This window comes from Gymnogyps californianus, unplaced genomic scaffold (genome assembly GCF_018139145.2).
Source record: "Gymnogyps californianus isolate 813 unplaced genomic scaffold, ASM1813914v2 HiC_scaffold_31, whole genome shotgun sequence".
NCBI lineage: Eukaryota > Metazoa > Chordata > Aves > Accipitriformes > Cathartidae > Gymnogyps > Gymnogyps californianus.
Genome location: NW_026114191.1, coordinates 197,556 through 210,658, shown reverse-complemented (window position 1 = coordinate 210,658; position 13,103 = coordinate 197,556). Strand labels below are relative to the sequence as shown.

The window sequence follows — 13,103 nt, the reverse complement described above, 5'->3', positions numbered from 1 at the left end:
CTTGGAGGGTGTTTCACCTTCTCAGTCTTTATTCCCTCCCAGCCCAAGGCACATGGCAAGTCCCCGTCCTCTCCCGATCCCTCCACATTCATTTTTGTATGTGCCATCAGCCCTGTCATACGTGAAGCAGCCTGAGGAGGGAATTGGGAGCCCATGCCCCATCTCCACTGCCACTGGACACCACAAAGAGAGCCTTTAAAACCACAACGTTCAGTTCAATGGAAGCCCATGGTACTGTGAGCTTAACCCCAATCACAGGGAGAACACAAGGAGACAAAACTCTTTAAAAGACCACTTCCGTGGACATTTTATTGGCAGCACCTTTGGAGGAAGAGCTCAGCCTTCAGGCACTGCACGTGGGAGATGCCCTTTTATTGAAGAGCTGCTATTGGACAGGCCACATCTGATCCGGTGTTGTACAAGGGTCAGAAACAACTGGATCAAACCTCAAGACAAGTAGTAGAAGCCCAAGACATTATCCATAAGTAGGATTATGACAAGGGAAAAAAGCAGGCTCTTGGCCTCCGGGAAATGCGCAGAGCAGGGGAGGCAAGTTATTGTCGGTGAAACAGCATCCATTCGGCCAGTTTCCAGAGGGCATCCTTGAGCTCCTGGTTCCTCATGCTGTAGATGAGGGGGTTCACTGCTGGAGGCACCACCGAATACAGAACAGTCACCACCAGGTCCAGCCATGGGGAGGAGATGGAGGGGGGCTTCAGGTAGGCAAAGATGCCAGTGCTGACAAACAGGGAGACCACGGCCAGGTGAGGGAGGCACGTGGAAAAGGCTTTGTGCCGTCCCTGCTCAGAGGGGATCCTCAGCACGGCCCTGAAGATCTGCACATAGGACAGCACAATGAAAGTAAAACACCCAAAGAGTAAACAGGCACTAACCACAACAAGCCCAACTTCCCTGAGGTAGGTGTTTGAGCAGGCAAGCTTGAGGATGTGGGGGATTTCACAGAAGAACTGGTGCAGGACATTGCCTTGGCAGAGTGGTACTGAAAATGTATTGGCCGTGTGCAGCACAGCATAGAGAAAGCCACTGCCCCAGGCAGCTGCTGCCATGTGGACACAAGCTCTGCTGCCCAGGAGGGTCCCGTAGTGCAGGGGTTGGCAGATGGCAACATAGCGGTCATAGGCCATGACAGTGAGAAGACAATACTCCCCTACAATCAAGAAGAGAAAGAAAAAAAGCTGGGCAGCACATCCTGCGTAGGAGATGGCCCTGGTGTCCCAGAGGGAATTGGCCATGGCTTTGGGGAGAGTGGTGGAGATGGAGCCCAGGTCAAGGAGGGAGAGGTTGAGGAGGAAGAAGTACATGGGAGTGTGGAGGTGGTGGTCACAGGCTATAGCAGTGATGATGAGGCCATTGCCCAGGAGGGCAGCCAGGTAGATGCCCAGCAAGAGCCAGAAGTGCAAGAGCTGCAGCTCCCGCGTGTCTGCAGGTGCCAGGAGGAGGAACTCTGTGATGGAGCTGCTGTTGGACATTTTCTTCCCCTGGCCATGGGAGCCTGTCCAAGGAGGAAAATGCATCAATAATTTGGGACGGATTTATCTGAGCAAAATATTCTGTTTCTCATAGAATCCTGCAAGACTGTCTCTCGCCTTTCCAGGAAGATCTTTGGCAAGTCCCTTGCAGGAGCTGTGGTTGGTGCTGGCTGAGGGTGCCCTAGGGAGCCAGGGGCTCTGCTGTGGGCTCTGGAGGAGTCTATCCTGCCCTACAGTTACAGGTAAATAGGAACATGGGTGATCTCAGGTTAAATCCACTTTTGATATCAAGGTGATTTCCGCATTGTTGCTCCCAATTCACCTGAGGGCACAGCAGAGCTGAGGGGATTTTGGTTTGTTTCTTCTGTTCTAGTTGTCCCACCACACCTGAGGAGTGTTTTTAAGGCAGAAATCTTTGGCATTCCTGCTGCACTCCCAGTGAAACCTTGTGGGTCTTGACAGGCAAAGGGACTGTCCCTTAGTGCAGAGGGAGGACAGCCGGTCAGTCCATCAGCCCTGGTCTCAGCTGCCTTGTGCTGGCAGCTTTCTGAGCTGGAGGACTATCACACTCCCGTGTTCCCCGCAAAAGAAATACTCAGGATACTGCTGAGAGCAGAGGAATCCAGTTTCTAAGTGCACATCTCCAAACCCCTGCTCCCATCTCATCGTACCTGAGGAGGATCTCATCTCTCCCTTCCCAGCCAGGGACACAGAGGGCTCATTCCAGCTGCCCGCAGACAGACCTCCAGCAGCATTTCCTTGGCCTCAGCCCCGTCGTGTCTTCTCTGTTGGGCACTTGGAAAACACAAGGTTGCCATGGGTGAGTTGTGACCTTCTGGAAGGCAGCCTGCAGCCCAGCAGGACCCCCCAGGGAAGGACTCAAATGTCCTCAAGATGGGCTGCCCTGAAGGGAGGGCCAGGTCTTCTCCAGCCCCACACACTCTAGTGCCCAGTGCCCCAAAGGCTGGGAGGGGGTTTGGTTGCTTTTCCTCCATGGAAGAATCGGCATGGCAGGACCCATAGTGCTGGTGTCTCAGCTGAACCTGAATCCCCACCCCGCTGTTTGTTGGTCGGGCTGCTGGGAAGGCAACCGATGGCCAAGTGCTTGTGATGCTGAGGGTAGGGAGCAAGGCAGTGAGGGAGAGGAGACCACGGAGTTGCTCCGGGGAAGATGCTTGCACTGCAGGGGATGGCGGGGAGGTGCCTGAATCCCCCCTCCCACCACATTTCTGAGCTGTGCTCCCTCTCCCCCTCTGACAATGTCTCTGCTGCCTGGAGCTGTCTCTGCCGGGAACTGCTTCTCTGTGCCCAGGTCTCTGCCCTGTCAGTGCTCACAGAAAGACAGCCCCATCCCTTTCACTGTGTGCTCAGCTCTGCCCTGCAAACCCCTCCTGGCAGCGGGGAACTGCCCCGGGGGCATCTCTCTCTGTACAAGGGCTAAGGAGCAGCTCAGCTAGATAACTCCGAAAGAGAAGGGGCATCTCCGTGCCTTCTCAAGAGTGCAAAAATAAATTCCCATCTCCCACTGCCCACCCAGCCAACCAAGAGGACTACTCTCAAAGCACGGACTCCTTCCCTTTCAGGTAATCCCCACTTTGACCATCCTCTGGAAAAGTTTCCTTGGAAATGCCCTGGGGGTATTTGCAGGGACCCTCCGCAGAAGGACAGCCCTGGGCACCCCTGGCTGCAGACCCAGCTTTCTACCCCTGCAGTCATCCCCAAGACAAGGAAACCATCATTCCCTGTCCTACTGAAGTGCAGCAGGGAAGCCCTGCTCAAGAGCACGTCCTCCTCCTCTGCACTAGGGAAACGGTGAGAATCCTCCTGCCAGGTCCTACAGGCTGTGGGATGAACCAGGTCTCGGAGATGCCGCCAGGAACACCGGGTTCAGTGCCCTGCAGCCAGAGACTTACCGTAGAGAGGGCTGTGAAGATTTCTGCCCCAGTGAGAGCTCAGCCATCCTCCCACTCCACACTGCCTTTAACCTCTCCCTGCCTCGCTCCTCTCCCCTTGGTGCCTGCAGGCAGTGCCCTCAGCCCTGCTGCGCTTTGGGCAGAGCTGTCTCTCTGCTGTGCTGCCCGCTTGCCATAAGCTCCCCGCGTCCCAGGAGGACAACCCAGCTCAGCATTAGAGCACCAGCCCAAGGCATCTCTTTCTCGGCCCTCTTTGGACTCCTTTGAGATGTCCCTGGGGCTCCAGGGGAACCTGCTGTGAAACACGCTGAAGCAATCATTGATGTTCCCTCCCTCAGCTGGGGAGAGACACTGCTTTCCAACTGTGTCATTTCTCCTGTCAAAGACAGAGCTGCGCATGAGAATCGCCTTTCCTTGGCCCATCATCTGACAGGACAACCAGCCAGTGACAGGGAGGGATCTCCTTGACCCCTGCTGAGGCAAGGGATTCAGCTGACTCATTCGAGGCATCCCATCCTGAGCTGGAAGTCCTGGGGACTTCCTAGAAGAGGGCTCACCTCCCTCTCGTGCACAGCACCAGCCCACAGGAGGTGAGATTCCTCTTGCCTCCGTTCACGTGGGCACAAAACAGGCACCTGCATGGGAGCTGCTTCTCTCAGCTCCCATGCTAAGTAATGCTGATTGAGGGAGTTGTTCAGGTGGGAACACCTGGTGACATCTGAGGGGACACCAGAGGTTGTCCAAGTTATGGGCAGGTGACTGCAAGCTCTCAGGGAGCAGTGCTGAGAGACGGGGCAGTGTCTGGGGGCATCGTCTTGGAGCCCGGTGGGGAATTCCTTTGGTACACCGAAACGACAGCAGATGTTTACGTTTAGGACAACTAAAAAGTTCCCTTTTCCTGATGTCCACAGCAGTGCATAGAGGTAGTCAGGTGACCAAATGGAGCTAAGTCCGTCTCCTTCTCTTCTCCATCAGCTCTATTTCCTAGATCTCCATTGACTGTAATGGCAGTTGGCTCATGGACATCCCCCCATTGCTTCACCTAATTCAGGGCAGGTTCTCAATGGCCAAATACAGGCCTGTGGTGCTATGCGAGATGCCAGGGCTCTCCAGCACAACTGCGTGTGGCTGGTAGGGGCAGCACAGGACCTACGGGAAAGGCATCCACGTCCAGAGCGGTTGATCTCTTAGGAAAGCATCTTCCAAGCACAAGAACTCTCCAGACCGATAAGCAGGAAAACAACCAGACATTTCAGGAGAGCAGCTTGGCTAAAGAAGGAACTCATCAAGAAGCTCCATAGAAAAGAAAAGCATTCAGGATGTGGATGCAGGGACTCAAGGAGGAATTTAGAAATCGGGGTGATTTTAGGGAAGCCAAGGCCTCCTGAGTGTGGGCCCCTGCAAGAGGTTCAAGGGCATCCAGAGGAGCTGTTACTACTTCCAAAACAGTTAAAGAAAAAATCCAAGATACTGTGTGGTCACTGCTGAACTTAGTAAGAGCAAGTGTAGATAGATCTGAGATTATTCTCTATGCCTTCTTTGCCTTAGTCTTCCCCAGCAAGGTCTCCCAAGCCTTTGCTCCTTGAGGCAGGACTCTGGAGGAAAACAACCAGCAGTGGGCGTGGATCAATTCCGGTGTCACTGGAGCAAACTCAGTCCTTTCCAGTCCGTGGGGCTGGAGCGGCGGCATCCCAAGGAGCGAGCAGACCAATGTCAGAGTGAGGCCACTCTCAATCATCATTGGAAGGTCATGGAGACTGGGGAACTTCCTGATGACTGGGAGCACCCAAACATTGCATGCACCTTTCAAAAATGCCCAAAGGTTGAGCAGGCTGTGCCCCTGAGTGTGTCCGCTCGGATCCCCTTTCTGGGTGTCTGAAAGGCAGGCGACTGGATTTACCCACAGGAGATTGTGCCCGGCCAGCCTCTTTGCTTTTTCGGAAGGAAGGGCAGGATTGCTGGACAGGGGAGAGCAGTGGTGCTCTTCTACCTGGAGGTCAGCAAGGCTTTCAGCATCGTCCCCTGCAATATTCAGTAGTAGGATATTATGGCCTGCAAGGGGGGATAAGCAGATGGGTAAAAACCAGCTGGAGAGGTGAGCTTGGAGGTACATGGACAATACGTGGTCCTCTGCCTGGAGGCATCTAGCTAGTCGGGTCCTGCAGGGCTCTATTGGCAACCTGCCCTGCTTCATTTCTTTTTAATGACCTGGAGGAAATGCAAGAGTGATTTTTCATGACATTTGTAGAAGACATCACACTGAGGAGAGCAGACGCTACACTGGAGGGCAGGGTTGCCACCACAAAGGACATAGACAGGCCGGTGGCACGGACCAATAGGAACCTCATGGTATCCAATAAGGACAAATTCAAAGTCCTTCCCCTGAAGTAGACCAAAGCTCTGCAATGAGATAGGGCAGGGACTGCCTAGGTGAGTCCTTGGGTTTCATTAGGCAAAAGATGAGCCATCAACATGGAAGGCCAACAGCACGCTGGGCTGCACGAGCAGGAGCACAGCCAGGGGAAGTCATTATCTCCCTCTGCTTACCACTTGTTTCACCACACCCAGACTGCTTACCCAGGTTTTGGTGCCCCACAAGGCCAGAGAGACATTGGCAAACTGGAAGCAGTTCGGTAAAGGGCCACAAAGATGGTCAGGGCTGGAGCACTTGCCCTGTTAGGAGAGGGGGAAGGAGCTGGGCTTGTTCACCCTGGAGAATGGAGGGCTTTGAGGGCGAGGACCTAACAGCCTTGCACTGCCGACGGTGAGGTTTCCAAGAAGTCACTGTGGTGCAAGACAGGAGCACAGGAGGCAATGAGCTGAAGCACGAGAGGGTCAGGCTCAATACAGGGAGAAACCTTTGCAACATGAGGACAGTCAGACACGGGAAGCTGTTTCCCAGAGAGTGCGCGCTGCCTCCGTCCCTGGAAGTGTCTCAGACCCACCTGCATAAAACCATGAGCAACCCCATGTGACCCTGCTTTGAGTTGGCTTGTCTACAGACATCTTCCAAGGTCCCTTCCAGCCTGCATGACACTTCCATTCCTTCCCCTTCATGGCCGGAACATTAAGGAAAGCACTCAGGTTCCCTCTGGCTGTGGCAATAATTCCCATCAGGTACAAGGCTGCATCACCGGCACCCCAAAGAGCACCAATGACATCCTTGGCCTCCCCTTTCCTTTCCTGCTTGCCTTTTCCCCCCTCTCAAGTTCTTCACTGTTAGCACCCTCAGAGCTCCCAAAAAGTCCATCCGACCCTGGCTGGTTGGGAGGGAGTTAATTTTCTTCATCGCAGCCTAGTAAGGTACCAAGTTTTGGATTTGTGATTGAAAGAGTATTGATAACAAGCCGATGTTTTAGCTATTGCTGAGCAGTGCTTACACAACAGGAAGGCCTTCTCTGTTTCTCACGCTGCCCCGCCAGCAAGTGGGCTGTGGCTGGGCAAGAAACTGGGAGGGGATAGAGCTGGGACAGCTGACCCCAACTGACCAAAGGGACATTCCATACCGGATGACGTCATGCTCAGCAGTAAAAGCCTGGGGAAAGGAAGAGGAGCGGGGGCATTTGTGGTTATGGCATTTGTCTTCTCAAGTCACCGTTACATGTGATGAAGGCCTGGAAGCTTTAATGGAAATGGCTAAACATCCTCTGCCGATGGGAAGTAGTGACTGAATTCCTTTTTTGTTTTGCTTGCAAACGGAGCTTTGCTTCACTTATGAAACTCCCTTTATTTCAACCCATGAGTTTTTCTTGCTTTTACCGTTCTGATTCTCTTCCCCACGCTGCTGTTGGGGGGAGCGAACAAGTAACTGGGTGGGGGCTTAGTAGCTGGCTGGGGTCAGCCCACCACCTCTGTTAATCCTTTCCCTGTTGGCCATGCTTTTCTTCTTTTGTATCCTCCTTATGTGTTGCTGAGATGGTTGCTGTGGTACTTTCTACTCTGAAACAGACGGCCCCTTTCATCACCTGTAGCCTCCTGCAATTGCTCACATTGTTATCTTGTTAGAGTATCGGGCACCTGCACACATACTGTAATATCTTAGCTGCTGCCCTGCAGTGTTCCCAAGGAGAAGAGATTCAGCTGAAGCTGAGGGTCTCTACATCAGTCGCCCATGGGAGAATTCAATCCTTGGCACCCAAGAATGTTGCCTTTAGTAACTTCCTCTCCTCCCCAAACCTGAGCAAGCGATGGGAGGAAAGGAAGAAAGGAGAGGGGGTCATCACTGCTTTTTCAGTCCACCCAAAGCTGACTTTTGTCCTACTAGCAAAGCTTTAATTCAGGTTCATTTTGCTACCAAGCAGGGTTTTTGGGAAGTGTTCAGCTACTGCGTGCTGCTCTTTGCAAGGAATACAGAGGGTCTAGGAAAGCATCATCAAACATAAATAGCTGTCTGGCAGACATCTGTGGAGAAGAGGTGAATTTTACTGATGCAAATTCTTAATTAAGGAGTGCAACACCTCAAATGAACATAAGGGGACTGAGGCACCTAAATGCTGCTATGGATGTCTTAGATCGACATGCCACGGGATGAATAAGACCACCTAAATGAGGCTTCTGAATGGGTGGGTGATGCTGTCAATAAAGAAAACTAGACACTGTGGGAGAGCAATGAGGAAAGCCAATGTTCTGAATCAAGAGCTTGCTGGAAAGAGGCAAAAGGAAGGTTGGGTGTGGGTGAAAGCTACCCCATCCTCTCAGGGTAAGGTACGTGGTTCGGACATCTTCCTGAACAGCACCTCCTTCCCTGGCGGCTGATTCCCTGGACCCGCACCAGGCAGCAGCCAGGTTTCTCAGCAGGGCTTTCCATTTCCCCTTCCAGAAATGACCCTGGCTCTCCAGCCAACATTCATGGACCCCTAACTACCAGTTGAGAAAGCCCATGGTGTTGAGAGGAAGACCTCCCTGAGGCACATCTCTCCTTGAGTTCCAAGGGCTTGTGCAAGGCTCCTACGTTTGGTGCCTCCCTTTCTGTTGCAGAGCACCCTCTGGGCCCAGCTGGACAAGCCCTGCAGTGACAGGGCTGTGCCTGGGCACTGAGCCCTGCCTGGAAAGATGAGGAACGGTTCTCAACATTGAAAGAAGAGACGAGCACGTGTTCCATCAGCTGAGGTGCACTAACAGTTTTCATCCATAGGCAGTGTTTTCCCATGATGCCAACATGGACATTTCCAGCTCATGTGCTATGCTCTGGAGAAGAAATACTGATCTCCCCTATTCCCTCCACGGCACTGCTCTGCCCAGTATACTGTGTATCGGCTCTCACCACTCTTTCACATGTTTCCACATGTCCTGCTTGAACCGACCACTCCTAAAGGCACCTTTTCAGCAGACTGCCTGGGCGTGTGCATCTTCCAGTGTCCCTCCAGCTTCCCTCTTCCCATTGGTCTCTCCCCATTCAGACACCTCTCACCTACCCAGGCGCTGCCCTGAGCTTCAGGCAGTTTAAAGCTTGCCTTGCCTTTCAGCACTCTGCCTGATGGTCTCTTCAGCCACCTCCCCAACTGTGTTTCTGCTTGGTCTCCTCTGTATCTCACTGAAAGTGTTCCACTAAGGTTACCGACAGTGGAAAGTGGACTTCAGTGGAGGAAACGTGGACTTCATCTATTAGTTTTTACTGAGCTAGTCCTTTCGTTTTCTATCCTTTTTTATTATTATTATTATTATTTTTATTTTTTCTTGGCAGGTGAGAAACATTCTTCTGTGATTGTGTGCATCTGGTTCTTCAGAGAAAGCAGGTGGGAATTGGGGCAAATGAGCTGAATCATTCAGCTACAGACTTTAGTGGGAAAAGCTTCGATTTGAGACATCATGATGCGAGTCCCAGGAGGCCACTGAGAGAAATGAGTGGTGGAGGGGGGAGGAGAGGGAGCAGCAATGACAATGGGACACAGGACAAAGATGGCCCATTCAGTGTCTGACAGAAATGATCTTACCTTTCCTACATAGTCAGCCTTCATCAGGAGATGCTCTGGATTGGAGAAGGCTGATATCACTTGTTCTGTGAGCGGCAAATTAAAGAAAACTGGAAAAAGAAGGAATCCTGATTTATTGTTCCTTTTTCTTTCAGTCTTCTCTGCTTGGCTACTCTCCTGAAATTTCTCAGATTAGCCACACAGGAACTGAAGAATTAGGGAAAATTAGGCACAGAGACATGGCTTGTTAGGGTGTTTTGCATGTTAATGAGCCCTCTGGTGCCAAGTTCCTGAACTACAGAGACAAGCCTCTAAAGAAGTGGAAAGCCAAAGCAAACACCAAGTTTCTGAGGGTGCTGGGGCCCCACTGAGGGCCAGCACTGACAAAGCCATGAAGGGAACGACCAGGCAAGGTGTCTGTCTTGGGGGCTGGTTAAGCAAACACTTGGAGGCGCTGGTTGCAGGTGGCCAAGGCAATGTGCAGGTGGCTCTGATGCCACGTAAGCCCTTGGTGTCTGTTCCTCACCAGAATGGCCAAGCCCTGACCCCCAGGGCCTGGGAAAGGAGATCCTTTTCCTCACGTGTTCCTCAGGGGAATACCTAGGGCTAGTGTGAGCTAGTGTGTGTGTGGGGGGGTGGTGGTGTGTGTGTGGGGGTGTTAGGTGCCAGGTGCTTTTGCTTTAATCATAAAGCTGTGGTTTTCTGGGCATGTGGCAATGCCTGTGAGTTCCCCCAAACCCATCCAGCTTCTTTCATAGTCAGGCTAATGATCCTCAATCACCTAAGATGTCCCAGTCCCAAACTTGCGTCCTCAGTTTGGCTCCATATCCCAGCACTGCACTGCACGTCCTCATTCTGCTGCTACCCTAAACCCAAACCTCAGTCTCTTCCACATTAGCATGACCAGCCCATGCTCTTACAGGTCCTTTTCTTGTCTTTAACACACACCCCACTACACACACACTGCTCCCTCCCTGCGCTCCCACGGCTCTCAGAAAACCTTCCTTCTTCCCCTGCAGCAATGGGCCATTGCTCTAGGAGGTTCATGTGTTTTCCAGACTCATGGATGTTTTCCTGAAGTGTAGGCAAGTGTGGAGAGTGAAGGAGGGGAAGAGAGGAAGGTCAGCTCATGGGGCGTGATGAGCACTGTCCAGCCACCCCTCACACAACTGGCATTCTCCATCTCCAAGGCTGAGGCACGCACACATGCTGGAAACTTCTCTGTCCTTCCTGCTTTGTGCAGGGGCTTTCAGCCACATTCCCAGGGCACACCTACTCCTCCTCCACCAACAAACACCAAGTGCTTTCCGTTTCTGGGCTCAGACATGGTTGTAAGGATTTGCTGAAGGCCTCAACCCAACACCTTGCTCCTCGCTGAGTTCCCTCCACCCTCTCTCGCATCCCGACACACGACCAATCACTGCCGAATCACTAACTGCAAAGTTCAGAAGCTCTCAAGGCTTTCCATCTCATCCTCAGGGGGTGGCCACGTTTCTCCATTCACCATCCATGCGTCCTACAAACACCAGTTGAGGAAGCATGTCTTGGGGAGGGGGGACCTCCCTGAGGCACCTCTGTGCTCTTTGAGGTCAAAGTGCTTGTGCAAGGCCTTGGGAGGAGTTCCTTTGGTGTCCACATTTATATTGCAGATGATTGGTCTGCAATGGGCAGGGAATGAGACAGAGCTGCTGTCAGGAATGACGAGGGAGGGGAGATTCAGTGCACTGGGTGTGGCTGGGGTGGAGCTAATTTTCTTCACGGCAGCTCGTATGGTGCTGTGTTTGGATTTGTGTGCTGTGTTTTGGATTTGTGATGAAAACAGTGTTGATAACACAGCGATGTTTTAGCTATGGCTGAACACTGTTTGCACAGTGCCGAGGCCTTCTCTGTTCCTCACACTGCCCCGGAGGACAGATTGCCCAGGAAGAAGTACATGGGAGTGTGCAGATGCTGGTCTGCCACCACCAGCACGATGATGAGGATGTTCCTAACCACAGCCACTGAGTAAATCATGAGTGTGAGGAGGAGAAGTGGTGTGTGGAGTTCAGGGACATTTCCCAGTCCCAGCAGCAGGAGCTCCCTTGGTGATGTCCAGCTGTCTGGTTGTCTTTCCCTCCTACAGCGTTTTTTGTGTTAAATTAAGGAAGAGTTGGGGTGGACTTTACTGCTTAAAAAAAGAAACAAAGAAAGAAAAACCAAACCATTTTTTTCCTTTGTTCACAGTTTGGTTTTGCCCCTGCACACACCATGAGGAGAGACGCAGGTTCTTCCAGAGGACAAATCTGCTCATCCCAAAGCCAACGCCTTCTAATCACAGTGGTGATTTGCCCCATGGAGCTGCCTCTTCCTCACTTTGGACTACAGAACACCCTGCGTGTTTGCTCATACTGAGACATTGTGTGTTCCTGTGAACACAGGTTTTCCCAGTACAACCCAGAATAGCTCTGGAGGACACAGGTCCTTTGCTCTTTGGCGAGAGAAAGATGTGTCAGGGAAGACAATGACCGTGCTGTGAAACAAGCCTTTTCTGTGAAAAAGTTAAGGCAGCTATGCCTTCTCCAAGAAGGAGAAGCTTGGGAAATTACAAGGTGAGTGGTGTCAGCTCGTGGAAACAGTTGCTTTAGGAGAGGATTCCCCACCCTGCCCCACCCCAGCCCTAAACAAGCCCTAAACAGTTTCTTCCATTGACAAGAAGCAGGTGAAGAGTTCTTGCCTTCGATGAACATGGGATTGTGCAGTGGGACAAGCGCAGAGGATGCCTGAACCTACCTTGTGTGTCAGACTGCAGAGATCAAAAAAAACCCCAACCACAAGCCAGGAGGAAGGAAAAAAAGGGGATGTCGGGGGAGCTGTGGGTCAAGCAGGCAGCGTGAAGGAGAGTTTGTGCAGGCAAGAACGGAAAGGGACTTCACATCTTTCCCTCCTCAGCAGCAGTTCCTGAGAACCTCGGGGCTGCCTCCCTGCACATCCCAGCCCAGCAGCAGGACCTCAGCACAGCCAGCTGTGCTCCTGGGGCTCCCTGCTCAGCACTGCCAGCAGCGGGAGGGAGTCCCCAGGGTGCCTGCTGGTGAGGTGGTACAGGAGAAGGGTCGGGGCCTCAGGCCATGCCCAGCACCTGCCTGAGGGCATGGCTGGGAAAGTCCGTGCCCACTGAAATACTTGTTCCCCTAAACACTCTTACACTCACCTCCCAGGCTGGGACGAATTACTTTGCCGTTTGATAATGACGGGGGGAACAGGAAAGGTTTCCAGAATCACTACACCATGATGGAAGTTCCCAACTCTCCCCTCTGCAGAACTGTTAGAAAAAAGGAGGGGTGGAGACAAAAAAGCTTGCATGATTTTGAGGAGAGAACAGAAAGGAAGAGGGAAATGATACAGTCCTGAGGGCAGAGAAGCGAAGCGCTGAGGCAATCCACCCCCCCAACTGAGGTCTTCCAAACTTTCACTGCACAAACACTCAGAAGCAAAATAAACACCACGGGGCCTCAGGACATCCAGCACCCACCCGCAATGCTCAGCAGGAAGGGGTGACCTCTGCGCTGATGGTGCCTGGGAACAAAGACCATGGTTGGGCTCTCACCCTCTGCCGCTTCCCTCCCATGTCCTTCCCTTCCTCAATCTCTCTGCCCACCCTGAGCCAGGTTTCATGCTCTGCTCTGCCCTTGTCCTCTTCTCCCAGCGGTTCCTGTGGGGAGTCTTGAGCAGCACCCAAATGCTCCCTGCTCTGCACAGTGCCCGGGGGTTTATAGCACCAAGGATTCCTTTAAGGACCCAGGCACACCTCG

General features: G+C 52.6%; 1 protein-coding gene across 1 annotated transcript; it reads right to left on the bottom strand.

Moving 5' to 3' along the window:
* Window positions 1-554: 554 nt before the first annotated feature.
* LOC127028332 (olfactory receptor 14A16-like) lies at window positions 555-1,490 on the bottom strand. The gene has a single exon (XM_050914047.1). It carries the CDS (start codon window positions 1,488-1,490, stop codon window positions 555-557), a length of 936 nt encoding a protein of 311 aa, XP_050770004.1.
* Window positions 1,491-13,103: the final 11,613 nt, after the last annotated feature.